The sequence below is a fragment of the Tachysurus fulvidraco genome, chromosome 24 (genome assembly GCF_022655615.1).
Source record: "Tachysurus fulvidraco isolate hzauxx_2018 chromosome 24, HZAU_PFXX_2.0, whole genome shotgun sequence".
NCBI lineage: Eukaryota > Metazoa > Chordata > Actinopteri > Siluriformes > Bagridae > Tachysurus > Tachysurus fulvidraco.
The window spans coordinates 7,347,956-7,371,122 of NC_062541.1; the positions used below are offsets into that span (position 1 = coordinate 7,347,956).

At 36.3% G+C, this 23,167-nt stretch overlaps 1 protein-coding gene across 2 annotated transcripts in view; it reads left to right on the forward strand.

Annotated features, from left to right (window-relative positions):
* nfatc1 (nuclear factor of activated T cells 1) overlaps positions 1 to 23,167 on the forward strand; it is a 40,806-nt gene that overhangs the window by 10,853 nt on the left and 6,786 nt on the right. Inside the window, exons 7-9 of one of the 2 annotated variants that reach the window (XM_027176035.2) lie at positions 11,545 to 11,600; positions 13,654 to 13,780; positions 18,015 to 18,626. In XM_027176035.2, the coding sequence (XP_027031836.2) occupies positions 11,545 to 11,600; positions 13,654 to 13,780; positions 18,015 to 18,626 (795 nt within the window). Of the gene's footprint in view, positions 1 to 11,544; positions 11,601 to 13,653; positions 13,787 to 18,014; positions 18,627 to 23,167 lie in introns of both variants that reach the window. The other variant, XM_027176034.2, reaches the window with a different exon arrangement.

Sequence of the window (23,167 nt, forward strand, 5' to 3'; positions counted from 1 at the left end):
CTGCTCAGGCCTGGAATGAAGCACAAACACAGAATGTGGCAGTCTCTACTGTCCCTAGTGCCTGGGCGTTTGTTTTGATTCTCTCTCTCTCTCTCTCTCTCTCTCTCTCTCTCTCTCTCTCTCTCTCTCTCTCTCTCTCTCTCTCACCAATTTATTCCTGCCAATCTTTTTTCCATACGGAAAATAGCAGCAGTAGCTCCTGGCTGTTGATACCTGAGGTTTACAAACAGTAATTTCCTTGATGAGTTGGTGAAAAAAAGAACAGGAGGTACAGGAAAGGACTCAGCTGAATCGTGTAAACATGCTGGATTTCCTACAGCCTTGTTCTCCAGGCTGTAGGAAGTCTCTCTATTGTTTAAGTTGTGAAGAGAGACACGCTAAGTCACTGAGATGCTTTAAAAACACACACATACTCGCACAAAATCTTTTTGTTGTTGACAAGGACAGTTTCTTCCTATATTCACTACAAATAGCAAAAAATACTATACATTTAACTTATAACCTATTCAGTTTTCTATGTGCTGAGAAAGAAAGCGATAGATAATTGCGTTTCACACTGCCAGAAGCCACATGTGCAAGTCTGTTTGAGATACTGAACCATCCAATGTGACAACAAGTGTGTGATGATTTAGCCTAAACTCATAACACAGTGATTAAACTCAATCAGCAACTCCCTTACTATTATGAAATCGTTAAATTGTACCTCATCTACACAAGCATTATGATTGAGCTGCAAAAACACTCTCTGAATGACACACACACGCACACACACACTCACACATGCATATATGCTGTGCTATAATTCTGTCTTGTATATTAGTAATATTATTTATAGACTGCAAGGAAAACAAAAAAACCAAAACAAATTTTGGTCTCAGTGTCAAAAAATCTGTCAGTAAGTCATAGTGAGTGGTGAATTTGTATTTGAGGCAAATGATTGTAATTGCAGATTTTGTTTTTGACTTTTGAGGTCAGTCAGAGTCAGTATTATTCATAATATAATACAAACTGCATATTGTGAGCATTTTTTTGGTGTGTGTGCTTCTTGTTTGTGCAGAGGGCTTCCCTGTGTCTGGCACTAGTTGTGGATTTTTGGGCAATCCTTGCATGGAAACTCCCCTTTGCCAATCTAGCACGATCAGGCACAACAATCTCTCTCTCTCTCTCTCTCTCTCTCTCTCTCTCTCTCTCTCTCTCTCTCTCTCTCTCTCTCTCTCTCTCTCTCTCACACACACACACACACACACACACACACACACACACACACACACACTTCACAGCATGGAATATTTCTGCTTTTTCATGAACCAGCATCTGTGTCTGGTGGCACCATAGTAGCTGTGGTCTGCTCAAAACCTTTCCTAAAATAGAAATCCTCCATTTTATTATTATATATAAAACTTTTAAAAGTTCCCCCTAATAGGGTAACACATTGAAAAACATCTTAGTGTTAGAAGTAAACTTATAAACTTAAACAGAAGATAATCAATTCTAAAATATTTGACAGGAGCTCATATCTTTAGGGCATACATAAAAAGTTACAGAATGTTAGCTTGCTAGCAAATGTTTTGCTGGCTTGCTAACAAACCTGTCTACAGGTTTTTCTTACAAAGTGTAGTAGGTAGTCAAATGCTAGGTAGCTTGCTAATAAACCAGACTATTTGCTTAAACTACGAAATATACTGTAGTAATTAGAGGAATATTTTGGTGAATTTGCCAAAAAAACCTGCGCTCGTATTATATAGATTAGTGCAAAGAGTTGTTCCTAGTGAAGTAATTCTAAGAAAATTCTAGAGAAAATGACGAAAGGTGAAGAGAGAGAAGAAATGTGTTGCATTCAATATTGATGATAGTTATATAGATAGATAGATATATAATGATAGTTAGTTTAAAAAAATACTAAAGATTGGATTATGTAGGGATTATTTTTGTGACCAATCATATTACAAACAACAACTCCGACACAGTATATATGCCATTTATAGATACACTAACATTTCCGTAAGAGAGTCAAAATGCCATGGTGCCAAATTATAGAATTTGTAGTTAAATTTACTAAAGCTTAAACCCTAGTGTCTGCTTTTATTTACACAATACAAACTTGTTAGCAAACACGTTTAGCTATTTGTCCACCATTTTGCTATCCTTATTTTTGCTTGTGTGGCTTGCCATATTGCTTAGCAAAAATACTGGATTTATTTACACATAATAGATTAGCAACCTACACAGCACTGTGCTAATATCAACAATCCTGTTTGTTAGCTCTATTAGATATCTCTATCTCTGTTTGATATCTCGAATGCTAGCTTGCTAATTAACTTTGCTAGTGAGTTTATTTAGAGAAAACTTTAGCTAGTGTATTAGTAAACAGGGCTAGTTATTAATGACAAACTCTCAGTTGGAGAGCACTAACTACTGTATGCTACCTTGTAAGCTTGTTAACCTTGGTATAGTGCTGAACTGTTTTATGTAAATAAAACCTGCCTGTCTGCTGTTAGTGTAAATAAACATGGTATTATGAGGTAAAACAGATTAGCTGGTCACATCTGCTGAATGTAATGATAGAAAGAAGATAAATGAGAGTGAGCATCGCAAGACAATCTAGAGCATAAGCAAAAAATTCTGATTAAAGCTGAGTGAAGAGGGATCTCCTTCAGTCTGACTCATACTTAGGGAGTCTCTCTTCCTCCCTCCATATCTTTCTCTAGCAGTTCTAAGCAGACAAATTGACATTCAGCTGCAAAAAAGAATGAATATATTGCTACAAGGGTTTTGAGTAACGATTAAAAAAATAATAATAATCATGACCAAAAAAAGAGAAAAACAGAGATTTGCTTTCACTGTACTGTAAATGTTAGCCTTGTTTCTCAGTAAAGAGGCTGATTTGGAATTTGTATATATACATATCTTACTTTTAGTTTACACAGCTTTGAGCAGTGAGATGAATTAATAATGATTTAATGTTTCATGGTCCTGATTACTGAAAATAAATACATCAGAGGTTAATTTAGTACAGTCAGTGAAGGGTAAATTGAGTATGAATGTGGCTCGATTTTAATATAGTTTATAAAGTAAATGACTACAAACCTAACATTGATCATTTTTTCCCTGATTTTTAAACAAATAAAATCAGTGGGGTTAACTGCAGCTACTGCTGTCACGCAGTGTTTGGGTTGAATGAATAAAATCAAATAAATGGGTGTAAATGGACACTAAAAAGGGACTCCATAAGTCAATATGTGGCTTGTGTACAGTGCAGCTCACAGCACATTCGACTTTTAGTCATCACGTATACTGAAGATAACATCAGCAGAGGTCTTTACAGTTTGTGTGTGTGTGTGTGTGTGTGTGTGTGTGTGTGTGTGTGTGTGTGTGTGTGTGTGTGTGTGTGTGTGTGTGTGTGTTTCTGGCTGCTATGCACTTAGAAATCAGAGTGCAATCAGATCTCAGGGCGTCCTGTAGCTCTCTTTTTATCCAGCCAAGCTGATGGTTACGATAAGACCCAGCCGAGAGATTAGCGTTTACTTTACTCTTCATCTCTCTAAGTTGGCATTCCTAAATGGCTATCAGTGATGATGTTGAATAGTCCTTAAAATATTTGGCATACACATTTGTTGACTTTGTATAACTTCAGCCAAGGTTGACTTCTAAGGTAGCCTGCAGTATTTTTCCATTGATTGGGAGAAAACGTTTGTGTGTGTGGGTGGGTGGGTATATTGCGGATCAGTGGGGATTCCTAGCAGAGGGAAAAAACACAGAAAGAAATAGGCAGACACAAAGAAACTCCCTCATGAAGAAGGAGTGCTTTCACATCTGGGCTCTCTCACTAGCTGACCAGCTGCTGAACTATTTTAATGTTCCGCTATTGAAAACCATTTAAAATGCATATTCAACATAGTAGAATTCAACCAAATATGAAAGTGCATAACCTTTTGGAAAATAGGAGTAATTATAAATAGGTTTGCCTACGTATTAATATAAACTGTGTGTTTTTAGTACATGCTGTATACAAAGCCTGAAGAAATACATGCACGAATTAAGGAATAAAAAAAGGGCATGCTGTTATAAGAAAATAATCAATCTTTGTTGGATGATCTATAACAGCATGACACATAGTGTTTTATTCCTCTTATAGCACAACAATTTGAAAACAATCACATTGTGTTTCTAATTAATGCCAATCCTACTTTTCATTTGAAATTAATAGTTACTAATCTACTAACTACTACAAACTACTAATCTTGTGAAACGTATGCCAAATAAGTCACTTCCTCTTATCACTTATGTTATAGAAGCTATAAAAAAGTTTCCTCATCAGTCTTTCTTTTTTGTCTCTCTTGAAGACAGAAAAACAACAGCTTGTCATGATACCGAGAAAGCAGTAAGCACAAAGCCCTCTTTCCTGAAGACCTAGCAGTTAAAGATTTTATTAGACATTAAATTCACCACAGCTGCTGTTGTTCTGTATTGTTTTTAGGATGTCTCTAAAGTCTGTGTGAGAATGTGATGTGATGATGGCTGTTATGATCATTGTACTTGAGCCTTTAGTAATTACTAAAGCAAGTCGGAACTGATTCAGTTGAGACAGTCTGGTCTGCAGTTACTAGTCTAAATGTGGCCTAATGGTTTTGTGATGAATATCTATGAATCAGATCTAACAAATTGCCTAAAAGGTCTAAAACCAGGTACAGATTAGTTATATAATAGTTTTTGTAATAAACATACTAAGCAAAGCCATTTGACTTGATAAGGTGAATAAAAGCAGATTTTATTTTACAGCCCATGACTCCTTTAATCTTTATCATATTCTTCAGGTCAGAAAACATGGTATCTTGGGTTTCTGGCTGAAGTTACTGTACATTCTAAATCACATTAGAAACATTTAAAAACATAATTTTAGTTGTCTGATTAATGATGCTGATTAAGTTATTTTTTGGCTATAGCTCTTTAGCTAGAGTGTAATTACAGACATGAGCCATGTTTATAGGCTACATCTCATATCTATTCTTCTATTTGTACTTTACACTATGTACATTATGTTGTCCCTGATTTCTATAGGACATTAAGCTTACACGTTGAATTCTAATGTTTTACACTAAACAGAAATGACCAGCTACAGATTAGTCAGATTTTATAAACCTTTCAAAACCTTTACCCCTTCAGCTATATATTATAGTATTTATTATTTCTTTCTGATTTTTAGAACCACGAATTAGCTGTATGGCTCCTTCCAGAAAACTTATTCAGGTCTTGGCCAGTCTTGACAAGTAGACAGTCTGAATTGCAAGTCTAGCTTGAGTGAAAAGTCTAGCCTGCCATTTTAGCAATGTTTGTTTACTGAGAATTTGAAGATAGCACCCACCTTACAGATACATTATAGGAGGTACAGGCATGGACTTTTGCTGACACGGACTGAGATGACTCACTTTGTTAGCATCCACACTCTGCCTGTCTGATTATTGTATGTGAAAGTGTCTGAGGTGGAATGAAGGATCTTTGTTGGTAAGATAGAGAAACGTCAATAGAGTGTGTCTGTGTGTGACTTTTAGTGAAGTCACCACTGTGAAGAAACCACTTTACTACCATGCTGATGACCACCTTCAGTACGGACCTTTCCCAGAACTTACTGGAATAAATGTGAGGATATCTTGTTTACATGTCACTAACTTCTTTAAACAAAACTCAGGATATCTCAAGGTGCTGTGATAATACGAGCTATTCATGGGTCCCATGGACAATAGACAACATTAAATCTGACTATAAATGATTAACATTTACGACTTGCCATTCATTCAAAATTAATTTATATGCTGAAAACTTGCTGTGGTATAAGAGGAATAAAACACTTATTTGTTATTTTCCCATATTCCCATTTTACCACAGCCATGTTATATTCAATCCAGTGAATATATTTTACATTGAAACACACATTGTCTCACAGTATACAAAAGTTTCTTTTTGCAAGAGAAACTGGTATGCTGTATCTAAATACAGGAAAATGTGAATAGCCAATCAGATATCAGTATCAGATCAAGTATTAATAGTTACCATGATAAGACTCTTTTCAGTGTACACACGTTTTTTTGGAAAACCAATCTGCTGTAGTAACAAATGATCTTGCAATTCAGTGAGTAAGTCAGTCTGTTTTTACAGTTTAACAGTAGCCATGGTACAGAATATGCGTGCAGAAGTTTCTATGCGTGAGTCATCATCCATTAGCTGAGTGAGACCAGGTATAGAATGGACTACAGGCTCAGACAGTTCACATTGATCTTGGCTTTTGTTTCTGTCTGCCACAACACTCCAAAATGAATACTTTATGGCTAATCTGAAGGGCACACTGCCCACCAGTGGCTTTAGTTACAGCTAAACAGTATAAAATAACCAAGGCAGGGAAGCCTCTGGAAAAAATGGCAAAGTGAAGTAAGAGTCCATTGGATTAAGTTGCAAGAGACACATGTGAAGTGTTAGCTGCAGTTTTGCATAGTTAAGGCTTATTCTGGCATGCCAAATTAACTTAGGCACTTTGTTCATTTATATGCTCAGGAAAATGCTAAACTTGGCAGCAAAATGCTTTATAGGGAATTAATCATTCTGTCATAATACTGGCAGTTAAGGGTCATTACAGAGGCTGGTTGCAAGAACGAAGTTGAGAGAGTTTATGTGTAGGTGTTAGCTCAAATCAGTTAAAGAGGCTTGCCCGATCTGAAGAATAGCCTGCAGCGACTGCTCACTCCTTCTCCATAATAGAAAACAATCTCCAATACTAAAACTGTGCCAAAGTTTAACTGTCCCTTGACACCCTCTTAAACAATAGCCTGTTTTTTAGCAAACTACTTATAGTACAAGCAGAGCTTCCTGTTTAGCAATGGTTCTTATGGTGTCTAACCGGTCAAAAATAATATACAGTATTTCACAAAAGCAGAGAAGGTGTACCATTTTGTTTTTTGAGTTAAACCCAAATAAATGTAACATTCAGGAATGAGCACTGGGCAGAATTTGACAGATACAGATAGACAAATAGGCTTGTGGTTAACCTGTCCACAGCTGCACTTCATCAGTACTCTGGAAAACATGCAGTTTAAAGCAGCTGCAATTAGGGCTATCCCTGTTTGACCATTTTGCAGTTTGTCTGTATGTCTATCTTTGTTAATTTTGCTTTTATCTAATTATACATGTATTTGGATTCAGTTCCTGTTATCATATAGAACATACAGTCGCTATTTTCAGTTCTCTATGTGTCATATGTGTCAAGTAGTTTAATGGAGAATTGATGCAGACTACTTCCATGCAAAGTACCAAAATGCATAGCAATGCACTTGAGGAAACCAGAGCAATCAATATTATATATTTTATTAAAAATATATTGTTTACCATCACCTATAACTGAGGTTCACAGCTCCAGAGTCTGGGGTTCATTCACAAGTTTGTTTTACTGTCTGTGTGAGGTTCTATTTGTTTCCACATACAGTATATCGGAAAATTTCTCCTAGGTTGCTCTCAGATTTCAAAAATTAGGAGATTTCCTGTACCCAGTGAATTCTGCCCAGTGTTCCCAGGATAAACTCCATTGATATATTGGTTTCTAGGGCTGAAGGGATGATTACCATTGTCAAAGTCCAAGTCCAAGACCAGGACTTGATAAGATCAAGTCTTAAGGGGATTGAGGCCAAGTCAAGATCAAGTCCAAATGAAACTGAGACCTAGTTAAGATGACCAGATTACAGAAAACCATAATTCATAATTTATACTTGGCTTCATTCACGTGAAGACATGAGCATTATTTTTACAAACTCTTGGTCAGGCCCAAGATAGTATTTAGCCAGGCCAATGTCCAAGGCAAAACAAGTTATAATAAAACTGCCTGTTCAATTGAAACAAATAAACAATACAGAAATCATCTTGAGGCTGGACTCCTACAGCTCCCGAAGTTTCTGAAAATTAATTAATAGATGACCACTAATTTGAAAACTTTCCAAATTTGGCCATTACATTACATAACAGCCTTCAACTGGGGGGTTTTGTGTGTGTGTGTGCACGAGTGTGTGAACACTAGCATGAGCTTTCTATAAGTCACGAGAAGCAATCATGTGATCAAATTGCTGCTTGTTCAAAGTAACAACCACAGCTCCCATTTTAAAAGCATATCTCTAGCTTACTTAAATTTGTTTATGTGATGAAATGTAACTGAAGTAATTAGTATCTGAATTCAACCCTGTGTGGCCCTTTGCTCCAAACCATAAATAGCGACTAAGTGTGTAAACATAAATAAGATATTAGCCAGAGCCTCTGTTTATTTCTTTTTTCTGTTTCTCTCACACATTCTTTCATTGACTCTCTCAATCTTCCTGTCTTTTTTCTAAATGCATATTTTACACTTTTATTAAGTGACTTAAGCGAGATTTATAAATCTGATGGGATACAACAAGGCAGTAAAGAGTTAAGTGACTTTCTCAAGGACATTCAGCAGTAGCATGGGGGTGAAGGGATTTGAACTCACAACGTCATAATGAGCAGCCCAAAGCATTTAACCACGGCGACACCACTTCCTTTTCTTTGCTCTTTCTGCCTCTCTTCTCTCTTATGCTCATAGATGCTTATACCTTTGAAAACAGACAGTTCTTTTCAGAAGCTAACAGTGAGCAGACCGGCATCTGTTTGTGTTTATTGTCCAACACGTAGATGGAGGGAGTTTGGCTCTGTTGTGTTCCCGCCCTCCTGCGTGTCTGCCCTGGGCCCTGGGCTTTCACTTTAGCCCACCCTAATCAGCAGCACAAGGGCTTTTTGATTCCTGAAGCCTGAGCAGCACTTGGGGAAGTCTGGCAAGATTCACATGCAGCTTGTGATGTTATGAATCAAAATTTGATAAAAAGGGTGTGGTGTTGAAGCGACAGAGCTATAGAGTAAAGTTATACTGGATTTCGATAGAATTTTTCACATTTTTGTATAACTGTAGATATTCGTTTTTCTTCTGCTTACTTGATCAAACCATAAATGCACTTTTAGAAAGGATTACTTTAGGATTATTTAGATGGTTAATGGTCATAGATTTCTCAAGGGGTTATTCTTGGCACTTTTTCCAGAAAACAAAATCTCCCTAGAAACATTTTAGGGATTTACATACCTAGAAAACCTAGAAAAACCATTGTTTCTTTTTTCTTATTTTTCCTTATGTAAGCACTATATTTTTTTTTCTTGCTGCTGTGGTCTCTGCCTTACTCATTAAGGATTTAGATCTAATTCTGGGATCCTATAAATCTGCCTTTGGGCCACTGTCTATTGTTTAAAGTGCCATAAAAATACAACTAAACTGAATTGAATTAAAGATGTCACACTTACACATATATTTAAATAGTCTTTTGAGAATTAATAAAAAATGACTTATTTCTTTACGTTGTTGTAACTATATAACATGCCTAATATATGTCATGCAAAGATTTAGCTCTTCAAATTTACACTGTTTGTTAAGCTAGCATGAGGTCCAAAGCATTCTTTTGGTGTGGTTTTAATTAGCTTAACCAGTCTTCTGTTGCCTGTTGTGTGACTAAATCTTTAAGGGAATCAAGATAACTTGTATTGGGCCCACTAAAGATGACGCCATCTGCCAAGGAACACCGTGTGCTCATTTCTCTTGCGTAGTGAGACAGGCAAACTATTTCATTCACATGGCTCCCTTCCAGGAAAGCCTCCATAATAACTAGGAGCACTTCAGTCTGCAGGAGCACTTTTACTAGCAGTAAGTCCCCAAGAAATTGCCCAATTTATGACTTAACTTCTGTATTTTGAAAAAGGAGAGAAGTTATAGAAGAATGAGACAAAACAGATAGAGCAAAGAACTGAACAAATTAAGATTCAATAAAAAAAAAGGCATGGATCATATTAGTTAACAATTGAGACAAAAAGAGTGAGGACTTATGTGAGGCATGAAGATTAAAGACAAACTGGAGGGGAGATCTAAAAAGCATGTTTATTTCTGGCCCTGGCAGTCTGGCTTCAAGCTCTAACGTTCACTGCTGGCAAAACTCCTAGAAAGAGAAAAAGTTTTAATAAAAGAGTGCTGGTCTCGGTGGCTGCCACATCATAGCCTCCTCCTGCCTCAGACTGATGTCCTCCTCACTGTCTGCCCACTAAACCCCAGTCTAACGTCTAACCTTACTCTTTGAATGCAAATCAAAATAGACCTGAAATTTAACGTCTGAATAATACATCTGGTATCCAAATGGTGAATAGAATTGGGAGCCATTTACACTCTGCTGGGGATGTGTTGCAGAGCATCATGATACCTCAGCTGGTCACACTTTTAACTTTAAGATGACTCAAAACCAGAAATTTGTAAAAAATATAATAATAAATAATATATATTATATATATATTATTAATATATATTTTTATTTTGTTAAACTCTTTCACATGGTTTGCTCTGCTTTGCAAACCCATTTGAGCACCGCTGTCTGAGCAAGAAAATGTAAATCGAAACCCAACAAAACAATGACCTTTTTTTGAACTTCAGGTTAAACCCAGGGGCAAAATTGACATGAACTTTATGGTAGTGATGCGTAATTATGTAAATATATTACCAATGTGTGCCAATGGAAAAACCAGAAGAAAGGTTTTCCCTTTTGTCTGACTAAGTATTTCTTTTTTCTCATCCTTTGACAAGCTTTATGAGCTCTGCTTCATTGGTTTTCTCCCCTTGAGTCAAAATGACTTAGCTGTGATCTCTCTGATAAAAATAGCAAATGAGATTCTAAAGTGCCTTTTGTCTCAGACCATTCGTAAAGTTCCTGCTGTGATGGAGAAGAGTTTGATAAAACTCTTTAATGAGGATAACAAATGGTCACAGATTTCAAAATGACTAAAGCAAGATGCCTGTTAACCTTCGCTATAACCTTCCTCGTTATAGTGGAAGTGAAGTTCATTGCTGCTTTTACTGAAATCTTCAGACACTGTATGTCATGTGCGATGGGGTTCCACAAGGGGATGATGTAAGGGTCTCATTCCTCTTTAGTGGAAGCTCGCCACACACACGCTTTGCTCTGCTCATCTCGTTAGGGTTACATCAGACTCTCTCACGGCCCAGCTGGTCAGAGGCAGACAGGATATGATGTTAGCTTAAGGCTTGTGCTCTGGCTTTACTTACAGCATGGTTATGCTCATTAGAAAGTGGTTGAGAGAAAAAAATCCATTGGTGCCATTAAAATATTTTTTTACTTTGTTCTTAATAAACCAGGCCCAAAATTTAATTTGCTGATTTTCCACATTTTGTAGTGTTACATCTGGAACTGAAAAGAACTTAAATGTAGTCAGTGGCAGGGTAAGGATGGGGTGAATCAGAGAGGTAACCAAGAGACCAAGGGTAACTGTCAGTATGATGCTACAACCACCATGCTTGACTCTGATGAGCACTGACGTTTAATTGATAGCCTCTTCCATTCAGACACATGATTTTCATATATTCTTTTCAAAGTGTAGAATATACATGCCTTAAAAATATAAAAATAAATGTATTTTTTAAATCTTTAATGCCTTTTTTCTATTTTTCAGATGGTCATCACATATGGGAGATGGAAGCCAAAGTTGAAAAGGACTCCTTTAAACCAGTAAGTCATTCACACACACAAATTGTACTCAAACATTGTACTGACAGTGTATTGTACCTGTGTACCAATTTGACCTCTGAGCATAGAAATGGCAATACATCCTGAACTGTAATACACACACATATAAAACAGACATATACAGTATTTTTTAGTTCAGATGTGTACACATACAGTACACACTCCCTGCCCTCTGAATGACTGACTGACTCATTCTTCTAGAGCTTAGTGGCCACAATTTTGCTTTGGGAATAGTCACTGTCTATGTGTGAGGCAGTACACCTGCTCTCCATAAACACACACACACACACACACACACTATTAAAATATGTCTGTCTGAAGGCCCTTAAGCATAGACTGTTGGAACAGGCCCATTTTAAACACAGGCAATACCTAGCCAATGGCGTCCAAAGCAACATGGAATTTGCTCGACTTGAATGAACTATTAGCCTTTTGTCTCAGTCTGGGAATGTGACTGAACGGATCTCTGTCTGAAGCGCTGGTCTTATAATTTTTTTGCATGTTTAAAGCAGAGACAGACACTTCCTAATTCTTATACCGAAAGTACTTTATAATTGTGTTTTATGGGATGGAATACTCCATATCCAAAACAACACGAGACTCTTATATTGCAGATTGCTTTTACAGTGCTGTCCCATTTCACTGACCCATTTTAAGCCTTATTTTTGTACAAATTATGCAAGCTGCAGAATGTTTTGCATTAAGCTTAACAGTAATGCAAAATGTCAGTGCATTCGTCTATTCTCGTATGTAGTCACTGTAAATCATATTAAGCTGTCTTCTTGCTTTCTGAGATAAAACAGCAGTTTCATTTACTGCCACAGAAAATTTGAATGATGGTATCATTGAACTGGATTTAATTTTTTATTTTTTGTCTACCTTGTGTTGGGTCATAACTTTATGAGGCTTCCACACCCGTTTCTAATGCTTACTCAGTGAATAAGAGCCATCTGCCAGAATGATGTATTAATGTGCTAAACTTTTTTTTTTTTTTTTTACATAACTTGCTTTGATTTCTGCCCTTTCTATAACCTCTGTCTGTATTTCTATATTTCTTTTTCAATATGAAGCATTTTGAAACTCGCCCTAAACCACATGCTTGCTTGTGTCTTAAGTTGCCCCATGTAGAATGCCAAACTTTTGCTCAGCTCCTTGAAGTTGAAGGGATTTCACTTGGTTGCCTTATTCAGTTTCATCTGGGGATAATACTGTATTTATCCTTCAGACAGGGCCATATGAGGCGACTTGAGATAAATACAGGAATAAAATTTGAGGGTTCATTTTGAGCTGTGATGTTAGCTATAAATTAGAATGCTGATTCCAATGATCTAAATAAATGCTACAGAAAAGAAAAGAGAAAGAAAAAGCATTAGGTATGAAGCTGGGTTTGAATTTTGTTTGAGCAATATGCTCTTCATCTGGCTTTGCTCGGCAGCCATGCTGATGTGCTAATATAAATAGTGGCAGTAAGCTCACCTGCACATGCCTGCAAGAAGACTGATGACTTCCTCTCTGGCTACTGTTCAGCACCTCCATCAGTCTGCTCATAGCCACATGGGGTTTATCTCAGGGTAGGGAGGGATGGGTGGTAAAGACCCTTTAAGAGCAGGACTTGTAGCAATAGACAGTGCAGCGGTCAAAAGTTCAGCAGCATCTGGAGACAAAAAGGAGTTCTGGGTTGTTGTGAGTTCCTGGAAGAACCCTCTTCTCAAGGGTGAAAGGTATGAAAATAACAGTCTGCTACAGTCTCTCTCAGCCTCATCCAGCCCCATTTCTCTGAGCCACAGCAACAGGGTGCCTGTGGTTTTTGGACCCCAGTGATGGTGTAAATTTGAATCACAGACACAGTGCAGTCAGTGTTCACTGGTGGCCAGTAAGCCGTGTTTATATTTGTGGAAGCCACATGTTTTCACATTTTAAATTCCTTACCTGATTCTTTGAAATGTAGTGCTTAATGTCAATGAAGTATGAAGATTTTTTTCTGATTGGATAGTTTGTGTTTATTTACATTTATATGGTCTTTTTTTCACAACAGACAGCTTTGCTTGTGGAGATTCCAACTTACCGAAACCAAAGAATATCTAGCCCTGTTCTGGTGAACTTCTACATATGCAATGGCAAACGGAAGCGGAGCCAGTCCCAGCGATTCACCTACCTGCCATGTAATGGTAAAACATTACCTTCACTGATCCTTGTCTCACCATAACCTTACACTTGCAAATAAGGATAGGAATAGGGCTAGTGTTTGTATATTTTCTTCTGACTTCATGAAAATTAATGAAATCCAGGGACATAAGCCTCACTGTTTGGTGTGCCATTTGTGTACCACTGATATTACATTTATAAATATGTACGTGAAGGTGAGAGATGTTAGGTTAAATGTTATTCACAGAATCATTTGTGTATATTTCAGAAAACTAAATTAAAACTAATAAAAATTTCACCAATAATTTTCAAAAACTTTATTTCAGCAACTATAATTACTCACTGTAATAATTATCACTGTAATAAAAGTAAAAATAGTAATAAAAATCACTTTTAATTAATGCATTAATGTCTTAATCCATTCATCTCGTACATAAAACATCGTTATCATTAGTTTTCCATTTAGTGTCCTATAATATTCACTCAATATGACAGAATGAAGTTTAAACTTTGAAAGTACAACCCAAAATATACATTGATAAGTAAATCATTCATTAAAAATTATTTTGAATTAAATTAGTTGAATATTCTTTACATTTTTAATGTAAAGTCATTTGCACGCTGGCTATTTATCCAAAAATAGCCTTTGCAAAGAAACTTTCTAAAAAACTTTGTACTGTAAGTTGCCTGAGATACAGTCTGTTACACTTTTGAACACTGAAATGCTTATTTCAGGTAAACACTTGATGAAAGACATCCTAGCTGGGATAACAATCTAGTAAACATGCTTGATATTTAACAAGCTAAACAGTTTTCATTGCAAATAACAGCAGCCCTCAAATGAACTTTCTTTACTCTAATATTGCATAAACAAAGAAATGTTGTTACCCTCAATCACATAAGCCCTACTGGCTGAACAGGCTCCAAACTGGAAGTTTACTTAAGCTGTTTGGTTTTTATTAATCTGTTTGCCATAATGCCAGCATATTTTATTTAATAAAGTTGTGTTTTAAACCTTTGAGGGGAGGAAGGATTTACTGCATCGGTTCTACACTGGCTCGACCATATTTCTAAACGAAGTTCCACTTTTATTGTGCTGCTACAATAACATTGACAAATACAAACTAATTTAAAATGACTTAAAATAATGATGCTGCTGTTCATCTTCACTTGAGGATTCCAAACCTTTGAACTCCAGACATTTTACTGTCTTATTTAGTGAAAGTGGTCAAACTTAAGAGTTTTTCTCATTGCTAAAAGCATCTCAATAAACATGTTCTTTTCCATACCTGTTAGATTATACAAGGTCTGGAAGAGTGGCACTTGGGTGGAGTTGACTATGTGAATGTTATTATTCAGATGCCAACTGATTGCCAGAAAAGAAGTTTAAAAAAGGGCCAAACCACCACTAATTGCCTCAGGATTAGGGTGCCTAACCAGTGGGTGGTTCAAAGTAATGATTCATAGGCTGCCGAACCAACCCTGCCCTGTCTCTTTCAGCTTGGCCACTGTAAAGCCTCTCTGTCCCCCCTGACAGTGTTACACTGTCCTCTCAGCTGACACACTGGACTCACCACACAGGCCAGGGGTAAATCCACAGCAACCCAACATGCTAAATAACACAAATACAATGCATCATACTCTATTAGGTTATCCAGTGTAATATCATTTTAGGATAATAATTCTTTTCTTTGTGTATCTGAAAATAAAATATATCATAACTTTAAATTTGCTGAAGGTCATTAGAGGAAAACATGCAGTTTTATGAAATTGTGTAGCTTGATAAATGATTACAGTAAAAGAATGTCCTTTTAAAGAAGCTCCTGAATAGAATTTTGATTCCGTGCATAAGAACGGAAAGATAAGAATGTAAATATCTTGAATATAGATAGAGTTATCTGTATTTCCAGATCATTTCCAGATTTCTTCCTAATTAAAAAAAAAAAATTCGAATAAACCAAATATATGATTTGAAATGATACATTTCTTGATATTGTGACCTTAAAATTTCTAGCCTAAAAACATTTAATTTTTATAATTTTAGACCTAACTTTAAGGATTTATTTCTAGGAAAGAAACAGAATTATCTGATAGTAGAATACAACAGACTAATAACTGACATGTACAAAAGCATCCAGTGATCAGAATAATCTTATATTTGATTTAAAATATCATCTTCCTTATAACTCGGATCAACATATTTTTGACATTTTATAATTTCCTTACTATTGTGTTAGCTTAAAAACTTATCTATAATATATTTAAGAAACTTCTACCAGCTAGCAAATTTGGACAGCTGCCTTTTTGGACAGCTGGTAACTGCTTGAGCTGTCAGATTTAGCCGGAATCTTATGTAGGGATATTAAATGTAGATGAAGCTAATAGATAACTAGAACATAAGTTTCAAGTCTCTTGCCTTAAATAATCAACAGCATTCAGGACATGTGTATGATGTGTAGTCTAATGAAAATGTGCTGCTTTGATGAATGATGACCCAAGATAGCTTGGTTTACAAGTTTCTGTGGTTTTAGAAAAATGTTTTACCAATCTGTGTAGAGGCGAAAGCATTAGGATAGACATCTGAGGCATTACTTAGACATCGTCATGTGATTGATGGCTCATTTCTTCCTGCTGGGTCTAGTGTGACGTAGGTGTTTTATTTTAAAACCTGGTCAGTCAGACCGGTTCAGCAGTTCCTCTAATACATTCTGCTTATAGGTTGCTGAGCCAGTTAAGACACTGTGGTGATGAATCATGACCAAATCTCAGAGGAAGCCCTAATGTTAAAATATTGTGGTCTTTAGATGTGTGGGGGATGGACAATAGGGAAGTGAGAACTTCACGCAGCAATAGGCAACATGCTTTATTCTGTAGTCACAAATTCTACTGATAATAACACAGTTCATTCCCAGTGTCTCATGTTACTTTCCAAATGTTTTATTTCATCTGAGAGAAACAATATCCATCCATTTATATTTGAATATTTTTGCATATTAGGATTACATTCATTTATTCATTCATTCATTTAATTCATTTATAATGTTTGAATATCGGAACGGTTAAATTAATAAACACATAAGGTGTGCTGTTAAATGAAAATAATGTCAAAATGTTTTATTCCTCTTATATCAAAGCCAACACTGTTTTGTTAAGAAAAACGGCACATTTAACTTCTTTTTCTAATTATAGTTGCTTTAATATTGTGGAACATCTGCTAAAAATAATGTATTTCCTTCTAAAACATATGTAACTATAAACAGTATTTCCCTCACTACAAACTGTAGAATATAGGACTTATTGTAATTATTCTTAACACAAGGCTTAATCCATCTGTAGGGTCACAAAGAGTAAAGGGATATTAGTATGACTGTCGTAATGATTGCACACAGGGCAATGTTTATAGCACCCCAAGACTGTACACAATACAGTAGAGTAGCTGTGAAGAAATATTCTAAAGTACATAGAGCTATAAATATTAGATTTACTATGAAGGTGACCTGCATGTTGTCATTGCAAAGTTGTGTTCATAAGAGAGTTATTAGAATGCCATAAGCAGGAACTAGCGTTAGAGTATATAAATAATGACTTCCTGGTAATCTTGATGGCCATTTAGTTGAATTTTGGAGAGGGAAAGCCATGTTGATGGAGAATGAAGCAATCAGTCTGTTAAAGATTTTTGAGGCCAAGGTCTGAAAACTTTACTACAGCAGTGAATTGTGAAAATGTAGAAATGTTATATAGTTGAACAATTACAAAATATTGTAGATTTTGTAGTGCAAACTGGCTTTTTTATTTTGATAAGCAGGTGAAATAGTTCAGATTTTAAATAGGCACCAAGACCTGTATCTATAACATTTAAAATATTTTCTTGACTGCTACTAATTAATTAAACTTTTTTGGAAATGAAGCTTCCTGCCTGAAGTTTCTCATAATACACACTCTAAGTGTATTACTGCTAGGGGAAGCTCCAATGAAAATAGTCTCTTTTATTATAGAAACAGCTGGAAGTCTCTTGTGGTGATGATTCATCCCTTTTTTCCCTGGTCTTTCTTTAAATATTTTCAACTGGGCGGGAGTGCGACGCCTCAGACACACAGTCTCATTGATGAGAATGTTTGTTTGGCTCTGGGTATCCTAGCCACGAGCCCACTCGATTGCACCAGCTCATGTGACACCTAATGAACCAACAGTTTTTGTTTATTCGTGGGTTTTTTTTTTCTCATTTGAGACCTCTCTGTCTTTTTTTCACAGTTCCCACCATCAAGACAGAGCCACATGATGACTATGAGCTCCCTCGCTTGTGTGCACTGCAGCACTCCCCTGGCCTCACCAAGCCGTATTATGCATTACAAGCTGTGCCTGCCATGATGCCTTCAGAACACAGAGCCTGTGTGACAGCCGCTTATGGCCCTCAGAGACTCACAGCAAAGCCTTCATCCCCGTCGTGCTCCTCCTCCTCTCCCAGCACCAGCCCTAACCTGCAGGATCTCTCACCCACGCAATTTTCTCCTCAGTGCCTCTCTCCAGGCTCGAACCCTGGGCTTCAGCCTAGTGCCATCCCTCACGTCTCAGCCATCCAGCCCACGCCTGGCCGCTACCAGCAGCCTGTTCTCTACCCATCAGGCAGTGCATCCTCTTCTCCTGGCTCCCATCCCTCCACCCCGAGTTCAGCACCTGATCTCATCTTCACTCCCAGTCACAGTTTGACCCAGTCTCCAGTCACAGGTGAGGCCACAGAGATGCCTAAAGTCCCACTGAGGAGTGGGCCATCTCCTCTTTTGGAGGAAGAAGGAACACCTGCTACACTGGCCATCAGCATCAAACAGGAACCACAAGAACTGGATCAAATGTATCTAGATGATGGTAAGTCACAATGCAATGTACTAGCACACTGTCTGTAAAGTGTTATCGAATACAGTGATTCGTTTTCAGTCCATTGCATACATGTTAAATAACCTAAAATTAAAAGAAATAAATTAATAAAATTAACCTAAAATTAAAAGAAATTAACAAACATAAATATACAGAGAGACAGATAGCTTTAAGCACAGATATTCAGTATATATGTGTGTATATATATATATATATATGCTAAATATTATTTTTATATCACCATCCAAAAAAAGATTGGCTTCAAATCTCATTTCATTATTCCTCCATGCAGAATCTTTGCACACACACAATCTCAGATCTATGCACACACAACTGACATTATTTATCTCTTTTTAATCTGTTTATATTTCAGTTTAATTATATTTATTTTATTTTATTTATGCCAGTTGTTGTTCATTTTGTGGTGAATTTTGACTCATGTAATGCTAGAAGAGACACCTGCGACCAGAGCAAGGCTTGTAAGCAAAGACAAAGGACCGTTGTAGACTGCCCCATCCTCTTCATTGAAAAAAAAAGTACAAATCTGCTTCTAATTACCGAACTGTCAGAAACTATAAAGTCTGTAATGCACACTGTGAACAGGATTCAATACATTTTCATATGGTTCAATTTTAGCAGTTCATAAAAAGTCTAGATATTATACAGACACAAATAAACACATTATTACGGGTTAACCTAAGCCTTGGAAAAATGCTTAACAAGCATTACATAACTGCTTAGGCTATAATATACACAAGCAGTTTAATTCAGTCTGACTTGGTGCCAAAATGCACCACATCATGTGAGAGCTCAGAGAGTTAAAGTTTGATCATAAGTTTTGCAGCTTTTGTCCTGCTTGCTTGTAAACGTTTTGCCCACATGTACGTGTTTCATTTGCCTCACACTTGAATTTTCACCAAACATTTGTCACAAGCAAAATTCATCAGCCAACCAGAAAGTTTTATGATTACAGTTTTTGGAAGATGCCAAGGGGATAAAACTTTAAGGACTGATCTGTTTAACCCAGAGGTGTGAGGTAATGGAGTAAAAATCTTTTTCCAAGTAACCCTTCACTTTTCCCTTTTACTTTCAAAACAGATCAGTTACTCTATAATACATACTAATACATTTTTTTGAGTTAAGTTATTATTTTGTAATCTTGTGGCAACAAGATCATGGTGGCAAATGATTCTTGCTTTCTACATAAATGAAAAAAAAGGGATGTGTGGTTCTTTTTATCCATTAATAGTTACATTCAATGTTGTGCAATGTCTGTTAAACATGGTTCTTATCAACACTTATATTATAGCTTCTATAACCAGTTGTCCCCTGATCAGCATCCCTTTATCAGTGTTTCAGTGTTTAATTGTCTTGAATATTTTTCAGTAGATAGATAGAAATGATAACTTAAGGTCAGAAACAGAAGTTCCTATCAGAGGCCAGAGAGCAATCTTTTGTAACAATCTGGCATTTATTTGTTGGCAGTGGGTCTTATTTCAACACTCCATTTAGTCTGGAATTAAACTGGACACATATTATATCATGTGGTTTTTCAACAGACCGGGACTTAAGACTCCCACTTAAAGTTTCTACACTTTATTTGAGCAGAATCTGTATTCATACTAACCAGTGCTCCACCTGCCACACGGAGTAGATCATGTCATCTAATCAGACCTGGACTCCATCTCAGACATGTCAGATAATCAGACTGGAACCGCTAGCAAAGCAATTGAAATATTATCTGTGTTGTTCTAAGCATGTGGCTAAGTCAAGATGAGAAAGTGTGGTGAAGCCATAACACAGCCACGTTGAGTGGGATTTTTTATGTATTGTCTCATTGAGTTAATACATGACATTTTTCTAAGCTTTAAGATTTAATACTGCTTATTAGGCTTATGCAGCTAGTGCTTGTTAAAAGTTCTGGCAAGGTTTCAGATTCCATTATCCCTTTCAGGTGTAGTGTTTCTTTAAGATCTTGTCATTCACACACATTATATCACATCTAGAAAAACAGAAGCATGTTAGCTTTAGATTTTGGTAATGTATGCTTTAGACTCATTGGTCACTCTGAGGGTCTGTAGTCAATGTAAATTCGTATCAGGCGCTAATCCTCTCATACATCAATGGTGTGCATGCTCCTAGTTTATATAAATTATGGTCTGACCTTAAATCATGTTTGCCATGTACCTTAAATTTTATGGACAGTCTGTTATTACAAAACCCCCGACTTTTAAAAAAAAGTTGTCTTTTGTCTGCCTTTAGCTTCTCTCTGATAAAGATCCTCTGGGGTTCCTTTGGGATAGCTGAAGGTTATAGAAATCTTTTCCCAAGAAAAAAACTTCCTTGCACTGGCTGCATATCCTCTCCAGTTTCAGAAATTGAGATAACTCGCTGCTATACAGCACAGTAAGTTGGCTGCTTGCTGTAGGTCTGTGGGCTAAACTCTTGCCATAGATACAGCTCTTTCTGCTGGTTGCAAATCTGTAAGTTCTGTGTTAAAAGGCAGGACTGAGGCAGATTTCAGTAACAAATATATATTATACGTAATGTATGCAATATAGACAGTGTTTATGTGAGCTGAGCTTTAAAATCTCACAAAGCTGTCAGATTAATATAATTATCTTTGTTATGTTTAAAATAACAATGCATTTGCAAGGGTTTGTAAGGTGGGTTATAAATTATAAATGGGTAAAAAGTACACTTTAGAAAAAAGTTTACTATTTTTACATAAAAGGAAATATAGGATAAATAAAAAATAGAAAGTTAAAAGATAGATAGATAGATAGATAGATAGATAGATAGATAGATAGATAGATAGATAGATAGATAGATAGATAGATAGATAGATAGATAGATAGATAGATAGATAGATAGATAAAAAAAATAGTGTCCGCAGTAAGAAATAATGAAGAGTAAGTAGTATTAAATGAATTTTATAAATAGTAGAAAAATTAAGTAAATCTAAAATTGAATACCAGGACTCTAGGCAGGCCAATGAGTCACAAATTGAAAGCCATGTATAAGATGAGGTTTCTATATTTAACAGAGACAGAGACACTGTCATTGGATGTTGGTGTTGGTTTTTGTTGTGGCCTTGATTGTGGATTGTAACAAGCTCCTAAGAAGAAAGTTGAATGTTGTTTATCCAACCCATGAATTTGGGAAATGCAGAGATGGTGGTCACCGATGCTTTTGGTTGTTCAATGTGACGAGCAGCAGTGTTGGGCTGATTGTTTGGGAGTTCCTCACTCTTTCACCATTTCCTAGTGGCTGAGACGAGGCAGGCTGTCCACACTCTATCAGGCTTCCCCAGCTGTTGCTTATCCACATACAGGAAACAGTTTCCTGGATTACCTCACATCCAGTTATTCACTTCCAGCTCTGAGTAACAACAGTCCTTTCACTAAAGTGGTGCCATTTTGACACAATTTAATACTAACAAATAATAAAAAAATATGTTGTTTATTTTTTTCCACATTGAGAAAGGAATTTGCTGTGCATTCAGTGAAGATATTGTGAGGATGTAACTGTGTAGCTATCAGGCTTTTTAGTCTGAGTTTAAACTCTTTATTCGTTGTCGTTTTTCCACATAATCTGAATACCAAATTGATAATGAGCACCAGATGGGATGAGTCATTTTATCACTGAAAGGCATCGTCTCTAAAGTTCTAGTGATGTTTCTAGGTGACAGTAAATACAGATCACTGATTTCGGTTGTTCTCATCTAGTTTGCTCTGTGAGTGAACAAAGACGTTTTAGAAATTAATTAATTAAAAGTTTGACAGTTTGGCTTGAAATCCAGCTCGTTCATTTTGTATTTTCTCTGTCACATGTTACAGTTATCCAACAGTCATACAGTTATCTGTCTTCCATTACCAAACTTTTCATTAGACCCTTTATATGAAATCTCACAGCAAAATAAGATATATGTCATGGTAACGGCCAACAACATCATTTTATTATTAGGCACTGTCTATGGTGCCCAAACCCCATACCCAATGGATAGTTCGGATGGTTATAATTAACCCAAAACACAGCATTCTCTGAGCATGAGCAGTCAGGATGAGGGGAAGTCATTGAATCATTACAAACCCTGTAAAGAAATTGTGGGTTTTGTCCCAAACAGAGGAAAGTCATTTATGGGCATCAATTATTAAGCTAAATACAAACAAATCCATTTGTGAATCGTTTGCAAGACGAATCTACTTGCACATCAAAAAAAAAAAAATTGACCATTTTACCAATCGGCTTCAAATCATATGAATTTGAGGCAATTTGTTATGTTGAGATTATGTTGTCAAATTTAAATAGATTTTTTACTTCAGTTGCTCTCATGAATTTAATGAAAATTCATGAAAAAGTTTGAAAAGCCTTATGACTTGATAAATCAATCATTTTGATATACAAAATCTTTGATATATTAACATATGGATGAAAAGGTACCAAACTATAAAACAAGAGTTAGTGTGTGTCTGTGGTAGTTAGTGTTTGCAATGGCTAAGGTGCTGCATTACAGAAATATTTAAGGCTAC